At 42.8% G+C, this 24,911-nt stretch overlaps 2 protein-coding genes across 6 annotated transcripts in view; one reads left to right on the top strand and one right to left on the bottom strand.

Moving 5' to 3' along the window:
* The window catches only part of CARMIL2 (capping protein regulator and myosin 1 linker 2), a 75,892-nt gene extending 54,094 nt beyond the window's left edge, over nt 1–21,798 (top strand). The window contains 9 exon segments of the mRNA XM_035118562.2: nt 9,805–9,908; nt 10,527–10,932; nt 11,805–11,924; nt 12,759–12,795; nt 15,228–15,299; nt 16,404–16,754; nt 17,145–17,252; nt 19,487–19,591; nt 20,211–21,798. Of these exon segments, the coding sequence (XP_034974453.2) occupies nt 9,805–9,908; nt 10,527–10,932; nt 11,805–11,924; nt 12,759–12,795; nt 15,228–15,299; nt 16,404–16,754; nt 17,145–17,252; nt 19,487–19,591; nt 20,211–20,380 (1,473 nt within the window). The 3' untranslated portion in view covers nt 20,381–21,798.
* A 564-nt stretch (nt 21,799–22,362) lies between these two features.
* LOC118087309 (uncharacterized) overlaps nt 22,363–24,911 on the bottom strand; it is a 38,122-nt gene continuing 35,573 nt past the window's right edge. For all 5 annotated transcript variants that reach the window (XM_035119851.2, XM_035119849.2, XM_035119850.2 and 2 more), the window contains one exon: nt 22,363–24,110. The gene's annotated coding sequence lies outside the window, so the exon portion shown is untranslated. The remainder of the gene's footprint in view (nt 24,111–24,911) is intronic.

The raw sequence follows: 24,911 nt of genomic DNA, 5'->3' as shown, positions 1-24,911 counted from the left end.
GACTTAAATGTGGGCCTTCCTTTTTAGATTAAAATTTGTATTACTTCACTTGCTTCAAAATGTGGCAAGTTAGCCCTGCTGCATTTACAGGTCCCTCTGTTCACTTTGGCAAGTGAGGCCCTGCACTTCTACCTTGATATTATTACATTTATAATTTACCTTTCCTCCAAGGAGCCCAAGGAAGTGCATGTAGTTCTCCTCCATGATTTATACTCACAACAACCCTGTGAGGTAGGTTAGACTGAGAGTTGGTGATTGGCCCAGTGTCATCCTGGGAGCTTTATGGCTAAGTGGGGATTTAAACCTTGGTCTCTCGGGTCTTGGTCGGACATGCTAACTAATACACAATACTTTCTTGTTTCATTGCAATGAATTGACTCCCATGATCACTTCAGTGCCTGAAGGCCACAGGTTTCTTCCATCCCGGAAGTGATGGGAGAAATGGGTTCAGAAAAAGCATGCCAAAGAGCTTCTGCTATTTTAACTACTCTCATAACAGCACTTTCTGCAAGAATAGAGAAGGGACCCTTTCCTGCCTGCCTCCTGCTCCCTGATTTAGCCACCCAGGATATTCTCACTGAATACTAAAACTGCTTCTCATACATTAACCTAGACATGCTTGCAATAGTCCTGTAAGGTAGGCCCATGGTATTAATATTAATCCGCACATTGTTTGAAGATGGCATTGGGTTGCATGAGGCTGAGAACTTGTGACTTGTCTAAGGCAATCCAATGGATTTGAATGGCTAAGATTGGAAGCAAAGATGTTTTGGCATATAACTTTTGCTACTCTATAATGCTATTGTTATATAATAAAGATGTGTTTGTACATTCACACAAATGTATGAGATGCTTGACCACTTATTTTGGTGCTGCGGACGACATTTCCCACATCTGAGTAAGAACTTTTAAATCAGGCTCTCACCCCTAGCCCATGCTGAAGTAAAGGGGTGGGGAGAGTTTAGCTATTTATTGCCTATGGTCTCTTACTCCCAATACTAGAAGCAACAATTGAGACTTGAACCCAGGACCATTCAGTTAAGTTGAGATGGCACCATAATTTCAGGACTGATCAAAGAAAGTTCACTTCATACAACACAAGCTTAATGTATGAAATTTATGGCCCCAGGGAGATGCTGAATGGCATCTAGCACAGATGTCTTTTAAAAGGTTTGGTCAAATAATGGAGGATAGATCTATGAAAAATTATTCACCCTAGCAGCTCAATGGGACCTCCATATTTAGAGGCATCATATCCAGTGTTAGCAACAGATTTGGGGTGGGCAAGAAGTCCTCAGGACTTCCTCCATTGCCATTATCACTGTTTCAGATTCACTTGGTGTTCTCCCTCTGGCCTAAATTCATACCAGTCCCCCACCCCCAAAAGGGCAAGACAAGTGCAGAATGCTGCTGTTTCTCATGTTGGAATCTCTGATATTGGAATCAGAGAGATGGAAGGGACTTTAAAAGTAATCTGGTCCAACCCCTTGCCAGTGCAGTCTGTTCTCTGCTTCAGTGTCTTGTTACTGCTTGCACGCTTGGAGGGGGTTAGGTAAACAGACAACAGCAACAAGGAGAAGGAGCGAAAGCAGAGTGCTCTGGAAGTTTGCACTGGTCTTCCTGCTGGGCTTTGTCTGTTGCTCAGTGAGCCCTGGGTATACCTGATAACTCTGAGATGCTGGGAGCAAGCAACAGGGGATGACTTATTTCTATAGTGCTTTTCTTAGAGCTTCTCAAGGGCACTGGAAATGTTAGACTACCTGGACCCTTTATTTGAGCCATCATAGGCATTCCTTATGTTCTTTATCTCGATGTCCTTTGAAACAGGACCATGTACCTCTAAGTATGAATGGGCGAAACTGAATACTTTGAGTTTCCTCCATTTCTTAATCTTTTCAGTTCTTCACATTTGTACATCAGTTTGCAATATCTATTTTTTTAAGTTCTCATGAAAATTCATTTTAGTATAAGTTTATTTTAATATAAACAATTGTATGCAGGTTTACTTAATATACTCATTTTTCCAAATCAAAATACAGTGCACAATTAAACTATGGAACTCGCTCCCATAGGAGGCAGTGATGGCCACCAACTTGGATAGCTTGAAAAGAGGATTGGACAAGTTCATGGAGGATGAGGCTATCAATGGCTGCTAGCCAGAATAGCTAGGCTCAGCCTCCGTGGTTCGAGGCAGTAATGCTTCTGAATACCAGTTGCTGAAAAATGCAAGTGGGGAGAGTGCTCTTGCGCTTGGGTTTCCCATTGGCAATTTGGTTAGCCACTGTAAGAACAGGATGCTGGTCTAGATGGACCTATGGCCTGATCCCGCAGGGCTCTTTTATGTTTTTAATTTTCTGTAATATAGTACATTTTATATGTTATTTTCACTAATATGTGCATTTTAATGCAGGCTGCATTCTAGTATACATATTTTTACACACATTGCTTGGCTGGAGAACTGCGTTGTAAAGTTCAAAGAAGTGCGAATTTTGAAGGATGGTTGTGTTTTGGGTCAAATGTTGTTTAAGAAAGTGCAAATTAGGTAGATTCATCTTTGAATGCAAAGTGAATCAAATTTTCCTCCATCCCTACTTCTGAGAAACTAAAAACTCTCAGGCATGCTTGCATCATTACATGTTTATATTTCCAAACGTGCCCATATAACCCAAATCATTCCAGATACAGTATGTAGATACATGCATATTAATTAGTAAGAGTGCAGGCAGGAGGGTGAACAGCACCTATAGGTTGCCCCAATTGCTTACATCTCACCTATGGCTTGTGCAGGGCAAATTTGTCCCATAAAAATGTATTGGGCAGCCACTGCTGGGAATGACTATTTCCTATGAGTGGAAGCACTGTGAGATGTGTGGTGGATATGCGACCTACTGGATTTAGGCCTTTGAGATCATTGGACAGGAGTGGGGAACCACTTTTGCACAGAGGGACAGATTCAAAAGTAGCCAACCTTTTTAGGCTACATTGACAGGTGGGTGGCTCTGCTCACCTGTCAGTTACCTTTGAGAATGCCCTCAAAGGCTCCTGATTGTTCCTTTTCAGTTGCAGCTTTACCTGTGTGATGCATGATGTCATATGACATCAGATGAGTGATAGGTGAGCCTAGCCCAGCAAATATGTTGTGGTGGCCAAATTTGGCCTGGTGGACCTAATTAGGCCTAGAGAGTTTCAGTTTAAGTTTCAGTTAAAGGTTCTCTAGACCAGGCATACCCAAACTCGGCCCTCCAGATGTTTTGGGACTACAACTCCCATCATCCCTAGCTAACAGGACCAGTGGTTAGGGATGATGGGAATTGTAGTCTAAAAACATCTGGAGGGCCGAGTTTGCCTGGCATAACTATTTCTTCTTCTTTGGCGATCACTCGTAGCCGAATAAGATTGTCTTCCATAAACACGGTTTTAACAATGGGTCCATAAGTGACCGTGGAGGCCAATTCTGGATCCACACGTCCTTCCACAGTGCGGACATTGGTTTCCAGGTGGAAGTTGATCACGGTGTGGATTTGCCAAGCATGCCTTTCTCTTAGCACGTTTCTGCATTGCATCCTGAGATCGAGTTTCTTCAAAGCCCATGACACCTTTGATAAAGGCTGTTCTCCAACTGGAGCGCTCGCAGGCCAGGGTTTCCCAGTTGTCAGTGTTTATACTACATTTTTAAAGATTTGCCTTGAGACAGTCTTTAAACCTCTTTTGTTGACCACCAGCATTACACTTTCCATTTTTAAGTTCGGAATAGAGTAGTTGCTTTGGAAGACGATCATCAGGCATCCACACAACATGACCAGTCCAACAAAGTTGATGTTGAAGAATCATTGCTTCAACACTGGTGATCTTTGCTTCTTCCAGTACACTGATATTAGTTCGCCTGTCTTCCCAAGTGATGTGTAAAAATTTTCGGAGACACTGCTGATGGAATCTTCTGAGGAGTTGGAGATGGCGTTTATAAGTGGTCCATGTTTCACAAGCATATAGTAAGGTTGGTAGTACAATAGCTTTGTAAACAAGCATTTTGGTTTCCCTGTGAATGTCCCGGTCCTCGAACACTCTGCACTTCAATTGGGAGAAAGCCGCACTCGCAGAGCTCAGGCGATGCTGGATTTTGGCATCAATGTTGGCCCTTGTGGAAAGTAACTGCCTAGGTAGGAAAACTGATCAACATTTTCCAACGTTACACCACTGAGTTGGATTTGTGGCACTGCAGAGGGGTTATTTTGTACTTGTTGGTGCAGCACTTTGGTTTTTTGGATGTTGAGTGATAGGCCAAGCTTTTCGTAAGCTTCTGCAAAACTGTTTAGTATAGAAGTCACTGACATTGCTTCAGGAAGGCCTGAAATAATCACATATTCTTCCCTGGCTGCCCTTTGCTTGATTTTCACCTTCTTTTGTTGAAGGGTGATACAGAGATCCCAAGACTGCTGTATTATTATTTTGTTAAGCCCAGCAAATGTACTGCAATCCCCTTAAATGTTCTTTGTGGAGACATTTTCTCCAAACCAGGTTGTTTACATTTTGGATATGCCCTCTATATGCAATAATCAGTAGAAATGCTCATATCATTTTGACCACTAGAAACAAAAGGGCTAGGTTGTGCTCAGGTGAGAGGAGTAAATGTCAGAAGGGGTGTGGTGATGAGAGACCACCCACCAAAACATCACTATACATACATGTGACAAACTAAAGCACAAAAATGTGCTAACCAGCTTCCAAAGCAGCAGCAGCAGTGGCTGCTGATGTGAAACAGGTTGTTTTTACTTATCAGCAGTAAGGGAAATTCAGGATTGAATGTGTAAAAAGGAAAAGTACAGACTAGTGTTTTATGATGATGTTGTGTGCATGCTGTGTAAAATTTGTGTGTATGAGTAGCACCGATTCCACAATAAATTCCCATCTGGAAACATCCAAGCATTCTAGTTAACAGGAATCCTGCAATTTGAGATAGTTCTTAAGCTTGTTAAATCTGCCACAAAAAATCACCAATGCAGACAATGTTCACTTGCATATGTTAATTTCCTAAAATGTGTGCCAAATTAAAACAGCCCAGCATTAAAATTGAATTTTAAAATGAACATTCTTGGAATCCAAGAAGCCCTTTTAGGCTGGCCATTCAGAAGACAACCCCAATGTAGACCAGAGTGTGTTGTGTAATTTCAGGGAGGCTCAAATTGGCTTTAAACTTTGGAAAACAGCCAAAGCCTGTGCTTGCTTTCCCCCCTTCAAAAACCATAAAAATATGTGTTCCCAGGGCCACAAAAAATTCCCCAGCATCCTCTGCAGATATATATTGGTGTGCCAAATGATTTGGAGTTCTGCACCCTGGTAATTCTGCCAGTACTGATACACAATTGCATTTATACATGTATGTATGCGCGCGCACACAAGAGCATTTTTTTTAGCTGTGATTCCTGCATTGCAGGGGTTGGAGTAGATGACCCTTGGAGTCCCTTCCAACTCTACAATTCTATTATCCACTGAAGTACAGCTCTTACTTTCTAACAGGAGTGTTTGTTTATATTTTCATGTTCTCTCTTGATGTATTCTGAAGTAGGCAGTATTCAAGTCCTTGTGCTTTTCAGGTTACAATTGTTCAAATGTGCCTGATCAGGGAACATCACCACTATTCTCTTTTTGTATAATGAGAGAACGACCGCTGTATAGAGAATTTTAAAGGGTCCTATTTCAAAGAAGGAAAGTGGATGCAATCTCCATGCTGAAGATACTGTATAGATATATTTCTCTTCAGTTTTATCACTCCCATTCCCATAAATAACAACAACACAGGAGGGGTTCCCTGCTTTGCTAGGACCCTCCCTATTCTTTAGTTTAATTACTGTAATGCTTAACCTGACCTTGTGCCAAGCTGTGGGTTGCTTAGCTAGCACTGTAACTATCTTTCCAGAAGTAGACACAGGAAAGCGTAGGATGGCTTCAGTTACTGTGTAGTGGTGGTATCATGTGATCTACTTGCCTCTTTCAATCCCCACTTTCCTTGGCTTATTATCCGCATGTCCCGTCCCCATCCCCCCGTCCCCCACACTGGTTAGGCCACTGTCCATGAAAAACTGGTGCTAATTGCAAGTCTTTGTACTTCCCTGTTTAGGGAAGTTTTTAATGTTTGATATTTTATCGCTTTTTTATTCTTTTGTTTACAATTGTTCAAATTATTATTATTATTATTATTATTATTATTATTATTACCACCACTACTACTTCGGTACTACTACTACTATTACTATTATTACTAATGCACATATAGAGGCCTCCTCATTTATCACTTGCTACATAGCTTCCATTACTTGCCCTGATGTTACAGTGCTTAGAAATAATTTACTTCCTTTATTGTGAACACTTCAAAATCTGTCCCACACTCCAGGGTTACTTCTCTTGAAGGGGGTGTGGCTTGCAGAGTTGTGAATATAAGAGGGAGGCAAATGGTCTAAGGCAGTGGTGGCCAAACTTGGCCCTCTAGCTGTTTTGGGACTACAATTCCCATCATCCCTGACCACTGGTCCTGTTAGCTAGGGATGATGGGAGTTGTAGTCCCCAAACACCTAGAGGGCCAAGCTTGGCCATCACTGTTCTAAGGGATAACTTGAGACTCATATACTGCCTCTGGGGAGACCTCGTGCTAGGTGCATTCCCAAAACCAAGTGTAGGATCAACAGTTACTGTCATTAACTGGATCCATCATTGTGTGTGGAGTCTTGGAGAGACTGCTTTCCTCACATGAACATATCCTGCTTGGATTCTACTCTATATTCTATAGGTGTGTAAGGAAGGAGATTTTCTGATTTTTTGAGCATACACCATGTTCTAAATCAGAGTCTTCTTAGCTAAAGGGTTCATGCAGCAAGGAAGCTAAAGCAGAATTTGGGAGTAGATTGTATATTCATGTCCAATAGGAGTTGTGTCCTTTGGCCTGATTCTCGATGATTAAATAAGAACATTAGATGCTTAAATAAAAGCATGGGCTGGAGAATTAACCAAGTTTCTAAAATGCCTTCATACTTCTCAGATTTCAGTTTATATCATCTGGGTTTCAATAGCATATTCTGCAACCCTACTGTGGCGTATATAATCTGCACTTTTAAAGTGTGAGGACTGGATTACATTTAGGGTATGTTGTATTACCTCTTTTGTAGCTCCATAATCCAATCTGTAAGAGAGAGGTTGCTTCCAGGGTTGTTGAAAGGTTCAGAACACTGGTCAAATTTACAGAAAGCTGATTTGATGTCTGGAAATAGTAATGGCAAGATAATAAAAAAGTGGTAGTGTTTGCACTGTTCTGGGCAAAACTAAAAATGTATATGGAATTCTATGTCATACACTATGGTCACTTTTAGAGACCTGTCTTCTTTATGTCCATTTCCATCTTCTACAGGAAAGTCCCTCTAATATTAATGAAGCATAAATTCAGTTGCTACTAATTTGTTTTATTGATTTCAGTGGGACTTGAGTGGGACTAACATTCTCTAAATTTGGGCTCGTGTATTTAGTTCTGGGGATTAGTTATGTGTTTCCATACAGATTTACATGGAGTCCATTTTGCAACAAGTGGCTTTTTAATCAACTGTTTTGTTTTTGTAATGGTTTATGGTTGGAACAAACTTTGATTTGTTTTATTTATTTACTGTAGAGACCCACCACCCTTTGTTCAGCCAGTCCCAGCCCTTGACCGAACACATGAGCTTTATATTGTGCTTCCTAAACTGTTCCCAGCACTAACTACCAACAAATTGGCAAAGTACCTGGAAAGCTTCCACAGTCCAACCCCCTCATTTCGAAACCACTCCATCTGCTGTGAATATGGGCTGTGTGAATCTCTATGTAGCTTAATGAGACTGATTGTTAAAGCATGTGCACAGCACATAACTCAACCCTTACATTGTTAACTGTGCTGCTGCTGCAGCAGTACGTTTCCGAGCACAATTCAAAGTGTTGGTGTTGACCTTTAAAGACCTAAACGGCTTCGGTCCAGTATACCTGAAGGAGTGTCTCCACCCCCATCGTTCTGCCCGTACACTGAGGTCCAGTGCCAAAGGCCTTCTGGCAGTTCCCTTGCTGAGAGAAGCCAAGTTACTGGGAACCAGGCAGAGGGCCTTCTTGGTAGTGGCACCCGCCCTGTGGAACACCCTCCCACCAGATGTCAAAGAGAAAAACAACTACCAGACTTTTAGAAGACATCTGAAGGCAGCCCTATTTAGGGAAGCTTTTAATGTTTAGCAGACTATTGTATTTTAATATTTTGTTGGAAGCTACAAACCAGATGGGCGGGATAAAAATAATAAATTATTATTATTATATATTATTTTCAGCAGCTTCGCAATGCTATAATAAATGTGTCTAGAGACTTGGGACCTGTCATGCTAAGGCAGCATTAAAATACCCTTCTTATATAGTTTTTCTATATTTGACTAATGTCTAAAAACAAGATTTACTGGTATAGTTGGAACAAAATAATATTAATGGCTGTTAATCAGAACTGGATGAAGAGGTGGTGAGGTTCAATATTATTAGTTAAGAAAAAGATGCCATCATGCCTAATAAAGGTAATGTGAGGCATGACTCCTACTGGTACACCAGCCCTTATCACCCTTTCTCCTTTTTTCTGTTTCTTCTGAAAGAAAATTGGATTCTCCTCTGATTAGAATCCTGCGCTTGGTGCTTGCCGCCATTTTTTTCTCCAAATGTAAAGTAATACAGTAAACTGGTTTTCTATTAAATGTGTTTTGAAAACAATTCTGTTTTCCTTTTTTACTTTCAGTCTAGAAATTCATTCTGATATCATGCATTAAGTTTGGCCTTTACTGCTGGTGTACACAACAATCATGGTCTAGAAAGTTAGAGGAGTGTTGGACCTAAGATGCAAGGACCCTGCTCTAGCACAGAAAGAGAGGCAGTTTAGTGGTTTCCCACCATGCTCACACCCATTTGGCTTTCTAGGCCTCTTGGTAACCTGTGATGATGGGAAGAGAGGCAGTTTAGGGGTTACCAAGAATTATGATCTGTCTCTACTTTGTCCACTGTGTTGCAAGATTTCCATGTTTGGAAGGTGAATCATGATCAAGACTGCGAACTGGCCTTTCTTAGAAGGTCAGCCAGACAGCACAGTGCACAAAGCAGGGAGCAAAATCTTTGTTTTCTGATGAGTTTGCCATGGCTGAGTCATGCCTGCTTATGAGCTGAAGGTGACTGTAAACCCGTGTTAAATACCTGAGCAACAGGTTTTTCTGTAGAGGAGCCAAATCCTAAAGAAAGATATCAGAGAATAACCAGGAGGCAAGAACCCTAGAAAGGTATCTGTCACAAGCAAGAAAGAGTGCATCCTCACTGCACGTATTTGTTGTGTAACATGGTACAAGTACTAACAACAGTGCTAGGATTTATGTGCCCTGATCATATTTGTGTAATTTGATATGATGTGAAGTTTCAGTTAAAGGTTCTCTAGACCAGGCATCCCCAAACTCGGCCCTCCAGATGTTTTGGGACTACAACTCCCACCATCCCTAGCTAACAGGACCAGTGGTCAGGGATGATGGGAATTGTAGTCCCAGAACATCTGGAGGGCCGAGTTTGGGGATGCCTGCTCTAGACCCAAACAGTATTTATTGCTTGAACAGCTGACCAGACAAAATAGCTGATTTCTACCCTCTGAATCTGCAGTATAAACAAGGAGAACAGAGTAAAGAGCCTGTACTGTATGGTGGTGGTGGTGGATTATTTTCCAATTTCATACTCCCATTTCTTATTTCTCCTGCCTGTCGCTCTGACTGTGGCACTTGCTCCTAGGTGCAGCCTCCTGTGCGTGAGAATGATGAAGACAGAAGCATTGCTAGGCTGGATGAAGGGCTAGATGAGTTTTTCACAAAGAAGGTGATTCATGAGCATTTACAGTAAGTGAAGGCTTTTCCTCAGCCCAGTCGTTACCAGTGAACAAAATCTAGATGGTGGGGCATTTCTGCACCATGGGGTAGCAGTCAGGGAGCCAGCCCATGTTGCTATAGGCAAATATTATAACAATGATAAAAAGTTTTAATGAGATTTGTTAACAATTTTCACAGCAGGCAGAACTATTGGGTAATTTTTTGCATGAAGAATTGGATTGTTTTGCATGAAGAATACATTCAGTGCTGAAATGGAGCACAAATGCTGTTTCCTAACATGGAGTGGTACTGCTATCTAATGCTATTTAAGGAGCCAATGCTTTCCCAAGCAGAGTAGCTTCCACTGGCACTATTGTATTGGCAGTTAACTTCCTGTGGTTCTCTCTTTTGATGTTGGGAAACATTGCTATCTTCAACCTGCGCAGACAAGGGATTTGTCATTTTCTGTCACAGAGTGGGTAATTATGCTGGCATCTGACTGGTTCTTCCCTCATGTATACACTGAGTTCATTGTGGGCATATTTGTACCAAGGGTGCCCTATTCACAAAAATTTACTAGGATTCCAATATGTCAATATGAGTGCAAGTCCTCAAGTAATTCTATCATTATTTCTTGTCTGGTTGCAGGGCTGCGTCATTGGAATCCTGCCTGGCAGCAGCCACGCCAACACCACCTGGTTCTCGGACCTTGAAAAAGAAAATTGGACACTTCTTTGCCTTCAAGAAGCCAAAGTCAAGCCGGGGTTCCAGGCCAGAGAAAGAATCTGAGGGTAGTCCCTCAGCAACGAGGGGCAGGAAACTGATGCTTAGTGACATTTTAAGGGCCCCCAGCAAAGCCAGCGAGCCAACAAAAGCACTAAGCAAGTCTGAGGAAGGAGGGCTGGCTTTGGAGAGCAGAGGTTACCTGGAGCAAAGCCAAACTCCAGACAGTGCTCGAAGGGCCAGGCCAAAATACTCCAGGGAGGGGAAGTCCCAGTCCCTGATTCTTCTGTCAGGTGAAGATGAAGAGGGTCTTGGTGTGAGACATGAGAAGGTAAGTCTTTTCTGTCCCATGTGTGGCTCAGTATTTATTTAATTAATATATCTTATTTTCACCATGGAACTCAAGGTGGCATACATGGAATTCCCAGTCTCTTATACACTGACCAGACCCAGACCTCCTTAGTTTCAGCAAGACTGTCTATGGGACATGTCATGTGATGCATCTGGTCTTTTAAAGTCAATGTGAACATTCAGTTTAGCCCTAAGATGGGAAATGGTGAGTCCTATGATAGAGATGACTGGTCACGCACCTTTGCTAGGGAGAAAAAAAAACAGTTTTATCCCTAATAAAGCTAAGCATAAGCTGCAGTTTTCTGTGGTTCTCTTCACAGACCAACTGTCAAGATATCTTCAGAGGATGTATTTTGAAGAACACATGCTTCTAGTTGTGTTCATGTGTCAAGAAAGGGAAGCATCCTGTAGTTGTTGACTACTTCGTAGTGAGGGGGATGTTGTCTATTTTATCTCCCTGCCTGCTCAAACCCAGGGAGACAGATGACTGTCAAGAAGCAGCTGTACAAGTTCTTTGTCATCACAGCAATGATTGCTGTAGGGTGGAAATATGGATCTTACTGAAATTTCAGCTGTGGGAATGGGACTGGATACTAACTACTGGACTGTTTGGGTGAGTGTGAAGAGCAGATGGTGGCTTGTGCAAGGCACCTGGTATAAAGCTAGCTTGCCTGACTGTCCTGGCAGTATCCGGATAAATAACCTCAGAAAGGACCCCCACCCCTGGTTCACACAAAGTGTAAGGCTTAGCAACACAGGCAAGCTAGGATGCACAGGTAAAGCTCCCAGTCTGTTTTGCTGAAGTAGTAAGTGGCATTGCAGCCCAGATTTGTCATATGTTTTGTCCTATAGAAGAGGCCCTTTGAGAAGAGTGATGATGAACTGCCCAGCTCCTTTGAACAACGTGTCCATGTCATGCTGCATCGGATTGGTGTCACTAAGGTGTTATCCTCTGAAGGTAAAAAGAAACAGGTGAGGACAATGCTGCTTTTGGTGGTGGGTCTTTTAGCAGTACTGTAATAGTGATTTTTTGAATTGCTTGAGACAGGCATCCTCCTTTGGGAGAAGCTAAAAGTGTAATGACAGCTAAGGAATAAAATGTGTTCTGAGCAGATTGTTTTCTTTGCCTGCTTTGATTAGTTTAATTTTAAATAAAACACTGTCCTTAATTGCAGCCCATTTTTGCCTTAAATGGAAAAATAACTCAGGCTACAATTCTGTACACACATACCTGGGGGTAATAAGCCCTACTGAATACAGTGGAATGTACTTGTAAATATGCATAGGATGCATAGTTAGTGTGAGTCTGTAATGCCAACAAAAGTAGTCTCTATGGAAAGAAATGCACATCCCAAATGATCTGCTGTTTTTTGCTTAATGGGCTTGCTCATGCACATCAGAGTCTCTTCAGTATTGGGAGTTACTGGATAGATGTTCCTCTCTTTTGGCAAAAATCCAGATTGTGTTGCCTTTTAATCCGTTCCATCTCCAAGATATGGTTCAATCCCTGGTATCTGATGGACACTTAAGTGATTGTAGTGGGATATTCCATTGCTCATGAGAACAATAGTACGGTATTACAAAATTGCATGTAAACTGACCATTACTGGCACCCTCCTTCCCATATCCACTGGGGCCTAGCCCAATAGCATCCTAATTCTTACTTCAGTCAAACTGAGATCCTCTCCATTTTGTGCCAAGTTGTAGGATTTCCTTTTCCTTGCCTTTCTCGTGTAGGCTACTCTAGAAACAGTGTTTTCCAGAAAGGATTATCCCCTGAGAGTTTTTCTTTGCATTCTTTTGCAGAGCAAAGATGGGGAGATTAAGAAAGCTGGTTCTGATGGTGAGTAGCAGCTGACTCTACTTCTCCCTTGCTCCTAGTATTCACTATGCTACTTTGCTTGAGCAGTCCATACCTTGTCCTTTCTGTAGGACAAGAAAAGTGTTTCAAATTTCTAGATCCTCAAATCAACGCCTTAACATCAGTTTGGAGTTGCAGAGTGTGTGTGATCCAACCCTGGAATCCAAAATACTGTACTTGTACCCACTTAGTGCTCCTATCACTACACCACCAAGAACTTGTACCCACTTAGTGCTCCTATCACTACACCACATCAAAAACCTGCTCTTGAAACTCCCCTAGCTTCATAAACGGGTTGCTGTGTGAAAATCACAGGTGCAAAGCCCCCTTGGGCATGTGGAATTAAGGAGCACACAAAAGAGACCCCTGGAAATCTATCCAGTTTTAACAGCAAGCATTTCAATGCGTCAGTTTAGAAAGCGAAGCAGAGAGAAAACTGCAAACGCTTGCCCTCTGATTGTGCACTGAGCATTGATGACATCTACTGGACTTGAAAGGGAAATAATATTCTTGAGAAAACACAGAACTCATGCCCATGGCATCTTTCCACCCACTCATTGCTTGTTGCTTTCTTTGTTAAAGGGAAACCAACAATACCACTGCTTTGTTTGTTACAACTTCTTCATTGAAGTGCTCTCTGTAAACTTTAGAAAATCTGAGGAAAGCTAGCTACAGCCAAAAATGCTGTTTTCACTGATTCAGCAAGATCATATTGGGAACCAACATGTTGCAATTCCGTTTTTTATAAATGTTTTTCTTAAAAGATTTTCCATAAGTAACAAGAATACATTCAGTGTCTCTATTTTAAAATAGTAGAGTCTTTCACACAGATCAACTGCAGTCAATTTGAGACATTTTTGTTATAAGCATTGTGGAGTTGAGGGAGAAAGAGAAGTGGGGAGATAGTAGAGAAGAAGGTGGTGGGGAGAGACAGTAAACTTTTATTCTTTACAGAGTATATGAGTGGTGCTTCTATGTCTATGGTGTGTGGATAGGTGTCTTATTTTTGCTGATGGAGTGAGAGCAAGAGATCATGCTACACATAATGACAAATGATTTATTTTAGCATCAACTCACTGTTTCAAATTCTATTTTATAATGTAATGGTTCCAATCTTCTCAAATATGAGCTATGGGGTATCTTTCTGCAAGCAGGAGCAAGGTATTTTCATGCTGAGTAACTAGAGCAAACCTGCCACAATGATGTGAAGATTTGTGAGATATACAGCAGGACTCCCAAATTTCAAGCTGGGCCAGCAGGATATACTGCTGGTAGAGGTATCAACAGCCTGACTGCTGGGGTGGTGAACCTCTGGCCTGCAGGCCAAACTTGCTCCCATTTACCCCACAAGGCTATTTTCCCCAAACCACACCCACTTGCCCATCTGCTGATGGGCAGGAAAGGGTTTAATCCTGCATTGGTGGTGCACTGCTCCCAGCAGGAAACACGATCATGCAGCCAAGGCAGTAAAATTTAATCCCCACTCAACAGCCGATGAATGGAGGGTAAATCTGCTTAGTTCAATCATGCCATCATTCCTGTTTAAGCCCCCAAAATTAGAGTTTCAGGGTGTGGGGACTGTCTGAAAGGGAGTGCTTCTCTAAATATCCAAGTGAGCAGTGACAGAGGACGTGAAAGAAGCATGCATTGTACAAGCTCATTTCTCCTCTCCCTCACCCTCCAATGCCTGCTCCGATTTTAAAAGGCTTGCTTCTTCTCTCCCACCTACCCCTTTAAACATCTGAGAGGGTGGTGGGTAGGAGAAAGGAGCTGGTTTAATGCAGGTTTCTTTCTCCTCCCTATGGCACCCACTTGCTCAAATGTTTAAAGGACTTTGCCAGTTGCCCCAAGCTCTAAATACCCAAGATTGGGAATTAAAGATGGGCAAGGGATTTTGACATGTGACTAAACTCTAATTCTCTTGAGATAAAATGCAGCATATAATGAGCTTGCAATGGTGTTTGATACCTAGTTCTCATTGAAGTAGTTAACCTGTGCATGGACTTTATCACTTCATACTGGTGGAATTTATGCCATTCATATGTTGCTTTTTCCATGATCAAAAGTTAGTAATACATACATGGGGTTCCCAGGCTATCTCTCACCCTGGCACTGACCTGGCCTAAACTTCATCATGCTTAGCTTCATCATGGTTGCCTTCAGACTATCCTCCATACAAAAAAAATCCCATGCATGTAGAAAACTAGGTGTCAAGTAGAAGTGTTCTAGTTAGTTTTCTACATCCAGGGTTATATCATATAAGCCTCCAGCTGCATTCAACAGGATCTAGGTTTTTACAAGTTTAGATGCACTTTGGATAAATGCCCTTTGACCTTCAGCAGTATTCCATGCCCCCAAACACATTCTACACCTTGTTTTTGGCCTGCTTCTTAATGTGGTTGTTTGCTTTCTAGGGGACATTGTGGACAGTTCAGCGGAATCTCCTCCTTGCCCCTTGAAATCACGCACACACTCCATGTCCACAGGTAGGTGTGCTTTGAGATTGGTGAGTTTTCCATGGTGCTTTATAATACTGCAGTTTTCACTCTTTAGCTATAGCAGAACAGTCTCTTCAACTGTTCACACACTTGCCATGACAATCTGCATATAGAGTTCAGGGCCAAAGCTAGGCATGGGACAATGGGGGATTTCCTTCCAATGCAAACAACAGCTTCAGAATAAGTGTTTGTCAGGACCACAGAGGGGCAAGCAAGGGTTAACTCCCCCACCCTTGTTCCCAATAGTGATCAACACTTTCAGTGGCTGCTATTTGCATTTAAAAAAACACATACACAATAAATACAAAGACACATTTAATGTCTGTCTAGTTTGGCCCATGGGGGCCCTGCTATGGTCCATGGGGTCACGAAGAGTCGGGCACGACTAAACAACAAAGTTTGGCCTTTAGTCTCAAAGAACACAGATCAGAGGTCATGGGGCAAACTCTTGACCCAGCCCCACAGTAGACTGGTGAATAACAGATCATTAGTTTATAGCCTCTCTGTATTAGGCTCAAGTTACATTTGTCCTATGTGAACTAAGCAAAAGCACAGCTGCTTCATGCAATGATTTCTCAGAGATGAACTGAAACAATTTCTACAGAATGCATTTATGTACTGATGGGGTAGGCCACATCACAATTTTTTATTTTTATTTTTAAGTGTTCTGAATGAAACTCTGCTTTACGTTCCTCCAGGTTTTGCATGGAGATATGGCCCTTGGGGTATCTTTGGGGGTTTATGTCAGGAAGTCATTTGCCCATTGAGTTCCAGTGTGGTGGTGACATTTAATGTATTAGGATTGGGGAGAATGATGTCCTAATTTCCACACGGTCATCAAGCTTACTCAATATATCTCACCATAACCAACCTCAAAGGCTTATTGCGAGAATAAAATCAGAGGGTGAGCCATGTATGCGAGCAATGTGAAGGAAGAACAGGATAAAAATGGTTAAAATGGTAGAAAGAGAGATAAATAAATGATTTGGAGATGCAGAATCATCCCAGAATAACTGATCAAGCATGTGAGTGTGTGGGGGAGTGGGGGGTTGAATACTGGTCCACTTGATAGCATGTGGTGCTGTATTCCAGATCCCTCCATGCAGCTAGTTCCTGCTGATGCTGCTGGCAGAACAGGTACAGAACCCAGTGGAGGACCAAGTGAGGGGAGACTATCCTGGAAAGCTATTGGGAAGCAACTAAATGTAGAGCTCAAGAGCAAGTGTTCAGAACTCAGCTCTTCGCCAAGAAGAGCTTTTGCCGTACAAGACCCAGCCAGCCCAAGAGAGCAGAAAGCAAAAGAGAGCTGGAGCAGCAGTTTGCCCAGGATTGGGAGAAGCACAGCAGGCCCTCTTCCTATGCGGAGGACGAGCAATGCTGGAGAAGGACGAGCATTTGCCGAGCTACAGAATTCATATGCTGACGTAAACGTGATTGCTGGAGGTATGTTCAGTAGATTCCAGTACTAGTGGGGCTCCAGTATTGAAATCCTGCTTCCCAAAATCTTGCTGCTTGCTTCTCCGCCAACATCCCAGAGGCCAGAGCATAGTGAAGCAAGTTTTCTCTATGTCTCAATTTGCTATAATGTTCATTTGGAACAAGAGAGAAGGAAAGTGTAATCTGGCTGCCTCAGCAAACTTGTATTTCTTGGAACATTGCATGGGATGCAGCTAATTAATCCAAAGCTTGTAGTTTGCCAGTGATAGGCGGCAAAATCTGGAGGAGATATGGCTTAACAGCAAAACCTATTTTCTGTGTGGCTGCTCCTAGAATACACCTGAAATTTGTCAAGGCCTGCTTGAATAGCATATAACCCTACCCTCTACCTTTCAGACAATCAACTCAAACCCAAATCTCGTCTGAAGCCTGTGGCAAACCGGAGGGCCATGTCTGTTCACGAAGAACAGCTCAGGGACCAGGCCTGTGCAGCAGAGCTGCACCGTAAGTAAACATGCAGAGCACAGCATTCTTGCAGAGCACAAATCATGATCTAAAGAATGAATTTACTGTCAAGGTGGCTCTTGCCAGAAGCAAAAACACTGCTTCCATGCACCCTGGGGTACTTTTCAGATAATCCCCTTCTCCAAGTCTCATTTCATTTTGTATTTGTTAACAAGAAACAACTGTCAACGTTTTAGACATATATTGCCTTTTCTTCCACTAAGCACTGATTCAGTGAGATTAGCCTTCATCCCTGCCACCTATTTAGAAGTAAAAGTAAGTCAGGTGAATTAATATACAATGTACCAGTGTTAGATTTTGTGGTGGTTTGGGAACTGTGTAGGACAGTGTCTTCAACACTTTAAAGTGTGGGGAACTGGTTAGATCAGGGGTCGGCAACGTGCAACCCATGGGCCGGATGCAGCCCACAAAGACCGTTTTACCAGCCCATAAAGACCGCTTTAGCAGCCCATGAGCCGCCCCTGACGTGAGCCGCCTGCTTGGTGAGTCCCCTGTGCACCGCGCTAAACCGGCGCGGGGCAGGGACTCACCAAGCGGCGTTGGAAATTGCATCTGCGCACGCGCAGATACTGGAAATTGCGTCTGTGTATGTCCAGATGCTGAAAATCGCTTCTGCACAGGCACAATTTTCGACGTCTGGGCATGTGCAGAAGCCATTTCCGGTGCCACGGACACAATTTCCGGCATCACGCTACACCAGTCCGGCCCACAGACGATCTCCGTGAGAGTGATCCAGCCCATGGCCGATAAACCTTGCTGACCCCTTGGTTAGATAGTAGTCTGAAAATGCTGTCAGCAGAAGGCAAGGGTTAGTTTTTCTAAAACAGGCACTGGGCCTCAGGTATGTAAGCGATACAGGCTGTTGCTGGTCAGCAGATGGGGAGAATGTAAATTTTACACACACACACACAGAGAGAGAGAGAGAGAGAGAGAGAGAGAGAGAGAGAGAGAGAGAGAGAGAGAGAGAGAGAGAGAATCATACGGTATATGATGTTGCTTCATAAAATGTTTGTGAAGAGGGTATGGACTAAGCTGGGAGACTATGGTGTTAAATGTGCATGGCTGAAGGAGAAAGAGTAGAGCTATGGAGCTAAGAGTAACATTACCTTTTAAGATAATCCCACCCACCCCAAAAATCTGCACCAGCAGCCTTGCTTATATTTGCCATCCTTCTTATTGGTTATCACCAGCTTGTGTCCCATCATATATTACAGGTTCAATGAAATGGAGAGGGGTTAAAAGTATGGATAGGGGAGAAGAAACTGTAAGGCATGTAGGCAACAGGTAAACTGAGGGGTGTGTGAGCAATCTGCAACAGTCTGAATGTTGAGGGAAAGGATCAACAATAAGCTAGTGCAGACATAAAATCCCAAGTGGCCTTATATTAAAAGGAGAGAAAATAAATAAGGCAATCGGAAAGGTCAGTGAAACATTCATTAGTATAAAAGACCATTGGACCAGAAGAGGTTATGCATGTCAGAATTGTGATACAAAGAAACCACCAAGCCTCTGTGTGAGATCTGAATGTAAGCAGGTTTTGGAAGAAATAATAGGCAAGTCACTGCTTATATGTTCATTGGAATTGCCACTAGCCACATATCCTGATAATTCCAAACTGGGGGTTCATGGGTTCTCTTGAATAAAGAGATTATGACAGAAATGGGTTACTACAACATACACTGACAAGCAATAAGAATGCCAATAAAAATCTAAAGTGGTACCTCTGGTTACGAATGCTTCTGGTTACAAACACTTCGGGTTACGAACTCCACTAACCCAGAAGTAGCTGCTCCTGGTTGCGAACTTTGCCCCAAGATGCAAACAGAAATCATGCACCGCAGGATAAGAACGGTTTTAGCTTAAGAACAGACCTCCAGAACAAATTAAGTTCGTAACCAGAGGTACCACTGTACTTGGAGCGAAGGAATTGAACTCTGAATGCCATTGTCCATTATCTGTGCTCATCTGCCAGTTTGTAACTACTGCTATGTACATATGACTTTAGCCCATCTGCCATGAGGCTAGAAGTGGGATATCACTGCCAAGAGCTCTAGAACAGAACAGCATCTGCTGGAGCACTGTGATCCTTAAATATTACACACAGAATGTACTGAGTGACATTTTACAGAACTGCCAGCCTTGTTATCTATCTCAACTGCAGCAGGCCTCTTTTTCAATCTGGTTAACATGTTCACCTGACTTATTCCCTACAGATGCAAAGCTTCCTCTTTGTCTGCAGCGTTCCCCAATTGTGAAATGGAAGATTAAGCCCAAGTCCTTGTTGGAGCCAGAGACATCTACACCATCTGACTCACCAAGTAAGGACAGCCCCCCCCCCCAAAAAAAAAGTATACTGTTTTTCCCACATAGATAACAATTCAATACTTTTCTGTAAAAACTTCCCAAGTTGGTTCCAAACTTTATTACTCAACTTCTGTTGATTGAGGCACAAGTGGTATAATTACCTAGCACTTACCACAGAGGAGCCTGTAATCCAAACCCACACTCCTTGAACACCTGTTTCTTGGACAGCAGTATCTAAGAGATGGTTGATGCTACATTAAGTATAAAATGTTCTGCATTCACATTTTCCAAATCTGACTTCTTTTTCAGTGTTGTGTCCTAGTGGGTACTAATCACAATACTTTCCATAGCAGAAACAGTTCCTGAGGAACATCAGAGTGTATTACTCCTCTCATGTTCTATTTGTGGGCTTTCCATAAGCATGTTTGGCCACTATGGGGAAAGAACACTAAATTAGATGAGCCTTTAATCTGATCCAGCTGGACTCGTAGGTTTATTGGTTGGTTAGTTGGCTGGCTGGTTGAATTAATTTATATCCCTTCCTTCCTTCCAAAGGAGCCCAGGTTCTCATTGCAGGCAGTAAGGAAGGCCACTGGTATTATGCTGATAGGATGGTTGTGGATTTTCTTGCAGGCACTCCACGCCAAGGAAGGAACAAGGAACCCACAGAGGCAAAGCCAAAAGCAGAAATGGAAGAAGAGTTGCAACAAGCTCTGGAACAAACTCTAGAGAATGCACAAAATACAGCCCTAGACCAAAGAACTGTTGTGCCACTCTCCAAGTCACCAACACAAGAGCACTGAGTCAGTGGCTGGTGATTCTGCATGATGGCAGCTCACACAAATGAGCACAGAAGACAGGCTTACAACTTGAAGCAGCAGAACAGCCATCTGAGGAGGTGCAAGCAATTCAGCACAGGGCCAAGCAAGCCCCATCATGGCTCCTTGGTTGGTAGAGCTGGTGTTTCCAGTGAGATAAAGTGATGTCAAAACTCTTGCACGTTTGGGTTGTCCCCTTTTCACCTTTCACCCTTGTATACTCTCATGTAAGTGCCCAGTGTTCTAATGGTTCACATAGGAAAAGCCAAATGCTGAGTATGCAGGAAACCGGCTATTTCCAGCAACAGTTATACAGCTGGCAGCTGGTGCAGATGCAAAAATGTGTAGTGCCAGAAACTGAGAACCACCAGCAGGAGGGTTGGGTGGGGGGCTATTTTATATACACTAACCTTGCCTGCCTTGCATTGTACTTTTCAGGAGTATGACGTTTGGACAGCTTGGGGTTTGCAGAAAAGGTTAAAAGCGCCACAAAACCAGGTTGGTCTGTCTCACATTGACAATCTTGCTCCATCCTTTAGCCTGCATCATTTCTGTTCCTAGGATTCCACTTCTGCCACATCTTTCTATAGCCTTCGTATTGCCTAGGGGAAAAAAATTCCATTCTAGGCAATATCCATTGGCATCAGTTAGGTGTTTGGCATGAATGAGGCATAAGGGGAGGGTGTGATTTGGCAGCTTTCAGAAAGTTATAACTAATAAAGAAGTTTCAGCTCCTCTGTTCCACAATTAAATGAGGATAACTCAAATCAGCAGAATTTGTTCTTGTCTCATTTATTGTGGTATTAGGACTGTTGTCTTTATTTCCCTCCAGTTTACAGACTCCATCTGTGTCTTGCTGATACAAGAAAGGTGGGAGAAAGAGAAGATAAGTGAGGGGTGTCTTGGAAAAACTCAGTGCTTCTGTTTAGATCTACTGTAAGATGACTAATCACTTCCTCTTAGAAAAATAGGCAGGTCCCCCCCCCCATGCCATCTTAAAGGGAACAACTTACCATAACCAATTTGTTTTAAAGCACAGATGGAGATGTTTTAGGTACCTGATTATTAGCCAGGCTGGCTGGAGCTGAGGGGAGGTTTGAGTCCAGCAACATGGGGGAGGCAGGCTCCTCATTCCCTGCTTTAAGGACCCTGCAGCTGCTCATGGAGGTCACTACAAGTGTTAGATTTTCACACAGAAAGCACTTTCGTATACAAGAGCAGGTGAAGTCAGTTTTTGCAGTGCTGAGAAACTCACTAAATGCAGCTGTGCTGTGTGTAAATACAGTGGTGCCTCGCAAGACGAATTTAATTCGTTCCACCGGTCAATTCATTTTACGAAAAATTCGTTTTGCGAAGCACAGTTTCCCATAGGAACGCATTGAAATTTAATTAATGCCTTCCTATGGGCTGAGGGACTGGCGGTGGCGGCGCTTACTCGCTTGCCTCGGGGAAGCCAGGCGGCGGCAGCGCTGAGGCAGCCAATCCCGGCCCGGCCCAAGCAGGAGAAAGTGCATGGCGGCTGCGGCGCTGAGAGGATCCGGGCTGGCCCGAGGGCAAGCACTGCACGCTTTCTTCCGCTCGCCTCGGCAGCGGCGGCGCTTAGACGGCCGATCCCGGGTCGGCCCAAGGGCGAGCAAGAGAAAGCGTGTGGCACTCGCCCTCCAGCCAGCCCGGATCGGCCCCCTCAGCGTTGCAGCCGCCGCACACTTTCTCCTGCTTGCCCCCTGCGCGCTGCACTCACCCATGGGCCGGGCTGGGATCAGCTGCTGTAATGCCGCCGCCGCCGAGGCGAGCGGGAAAAAGCGGGGCTGCCGCCTCTTGTCTTCCCCTTGGCTCGAGGAAGACAAGCGGGGGCAGCCCCCACACCGCCACACTTCGGCTCCGTCCCCCCTGGCAAGCCCCGGGAAACCAGCTGTAGCGTGGGAAGAAGGCAAAGGAAGATCAGCTGTCAGCTTCCCGTGCTGACAGCTGATCTTCCTTTGCCGCCTTCCCGCGCTACATTCTACAGCCGCGCTTCGCAAGACAAAGCGGCGGCCATAGAAAACCTCATCGTCTTGCGAGTCCCTCACGCAATGCAAAACTCTTTCGTCTTGCAAGTTTTTCGTTGCGCAAGGCATTAGTCTTGCGAGGTTCCACTGTACTGAAAGATTCAGTCATTCTCCATAATCATTTATGAGTTTAACTACACCAAGTGCTTTGGGTGGAGAAAATCTGTAATAATAAGATTCTCAGCAAGCCTCAGTCACTTTAATTCAGGGAACTCATGCCCCCACCCCCACCCCCAAATAATATTGAAATATACATACAGCTACAGCCATGGAATCCTGTTTCTGTAGTTTGAGAACAATCTGGTTTAAGAATTAAACTGCAAGACTTCTATAGACTTTGACATACACTAAAAAGCAGGGGGGAAATCTAGCTCTATGTATTGTTCTTCAGTATTTATAATCAATTACCAAGCAAATATTGCATGTATATTTAAGATATATTCTAGCACAAATAGCTGGTTTTCTTTACATTTAAGGTAAAGATTTGTTTTATTTAAACTTTCAAACAATATTTGAGTTACTGTGCTCAGTTTTGGAAAGAAGGCACGCACATATTTTCTATGAGAGCTGTTTTTTTCTAAATTTGTTTTCATTTTATCAAGCATGTAATCTATATAAAACATTTTGTAATTAAATGAAATGGGGAAATGATCAAAATAATTACAGATGCTATAATTCAATTCAAAACTGATGTTGACACAAGAAGGTATTATTCACAGTAAATATTCCAATCTCCTCTCCTCTTTACCTGGCTAAAAATACCCAATTCCCTCAACTGTTCCTCATAAGGCTTGGTTTAAGATCCTTTATCATCTGCACACATTTCAGCTTGTTAATATCCCATTGACACTTAGGCAATCAATATTCTTCTCATTACATTTTTTTAAAAGAAACTGAACAGGAAATATGAATATGAAACTTAAATGGAGTAGGTTCCATATGATGCATGCTCATTCATTCATTCATTTAATAATTACAGTTAGCAAGCTCAGCTCCAATGTGCCTACATAGTTAACCTACAGAGCTATTGGAGGAAATAAGGCTTCTTTCAGAAAAGTTTTATCCTCATTAAAACAATGAAAGAACACAATCAGGGAATTCAAAAAACAGAAAAAGAAGAGCACATTGCTTAAGAAATACACTAGAGCAGGAAACCTGCTAGGAAGGCAGTTTGACCTATTGATGGCAAGAGAATCAAAGGTGTACTAAAGGAGAAAAAGGAGATTCCAGAAAAGCTGAATGAATGTTGTACATCTGTCTTCATTTTAAAAGGTAATGGCCAGATCCATGTGTAAACCTGGTCAGGAAGGAGTTTGAGGCAAACAGTGGTGAGAAGAGATAAAATTCCAGCCCTTACTCAGAAATTAAAAAAGGGGGGGGGGAGAGACAGGTCCACATGTCATCCACTCAAGTTCTTTACTTGCTTGTTTTATATCAAAATATTTAATTTGTCCCTAATATCAGCCTCCATACCTAAACACTGGAAAGTTAACTCCAATTTTAAAGAAAGGATCCAAGTAGAATCAAGGAAATTACAGCCCGGTCAGCTTACTATCTGTTCCAAGAAAACTGGTGGAAAGCATTACAATCCCGACTTCACTCTTATGGTGTCCAAACTGGAGTCGTAGTGGATAACTTCTTGAAGATGTTGGCCCAGGGTGCGGCAGCTGTGGAAAAGGCAAATTCCATTTTAGGGAGCCTTTGGGAAATGATTAAAACAGCACTGCCAATGTCATAATGCTCTTATTAAAAACTGTGGTATGACCATAGTTTGAATAGTGTGTTCTGTCCTAGTTTCACTGCATCTCAAAAAGCATATTGTAGAATTGGAAAAGGTTCAGCAAAGGACAACCAACAAAAGAATGGGGCTGGAACAACTCCCCCATGAGGAAAGGTTACAACATATGTGGCTTCTTAGTTTAAAGCAAAGATGAATGGGTGACAAGGATGACATAATAGAGGTGCCTAAATTAAGCATGGAGAAAGTTTTTCTCCCTCTCTAACACTAGGGTCATACAGTGAAACTGAATGTTGAAAGAATCAGGACAGATAAAAGGAAGTATTTTTTTACACAGTGCATAGTAAAAACGATGAAATTTGCTACTGTAAGATAAAGTAATGGCCACCAACTTGGATGGCATTAAAGGGGTTTAGACTACTTCATAGAGAATAAGGCTACTGGTGGCTACTAGCAATGGTGATAGTATTGGAGTTGGTATGCCTCTGAATAGTTGAGGAGCACAAGTGGGGAGAATGCTGTTGCACTCGTGCTGCTTCCCACAGGCACCTGGTTAACGGCGGTGAGAACAGGATGCTGGACTGAATGGGTCTTACGCTCTTAGAGAACAAAAATTTAATATGGTCAGCTTACTTTCTGATCATTGGTTCTAGAACAGCATGCACTACAAGACTGTACTGTGACACTGTTACTCAGCCATCCCCTGTGGAAGCAGCTAACATATCCCCTT

This window comes from Zootoca vivipara, chromosome 6 (genome assembly GCF_963506605.1).
Source record: "Zootoca vivipara chromosome 6, rZooViv1.1, whole genome shotgun sequence".
Taxonomy (NCBI): domain Eukaryota; kingdom Metazoa; phylum Chordata; class Lepidosauria; order Squamata; family Lacertidae; genus Zootoca; species Zootoca vivipara.
The sequence above is the reverse complement of the archived record's forward strand: the minus strand, read 5'-3'. Positions and strand labels throughout refer to the sequence as shown.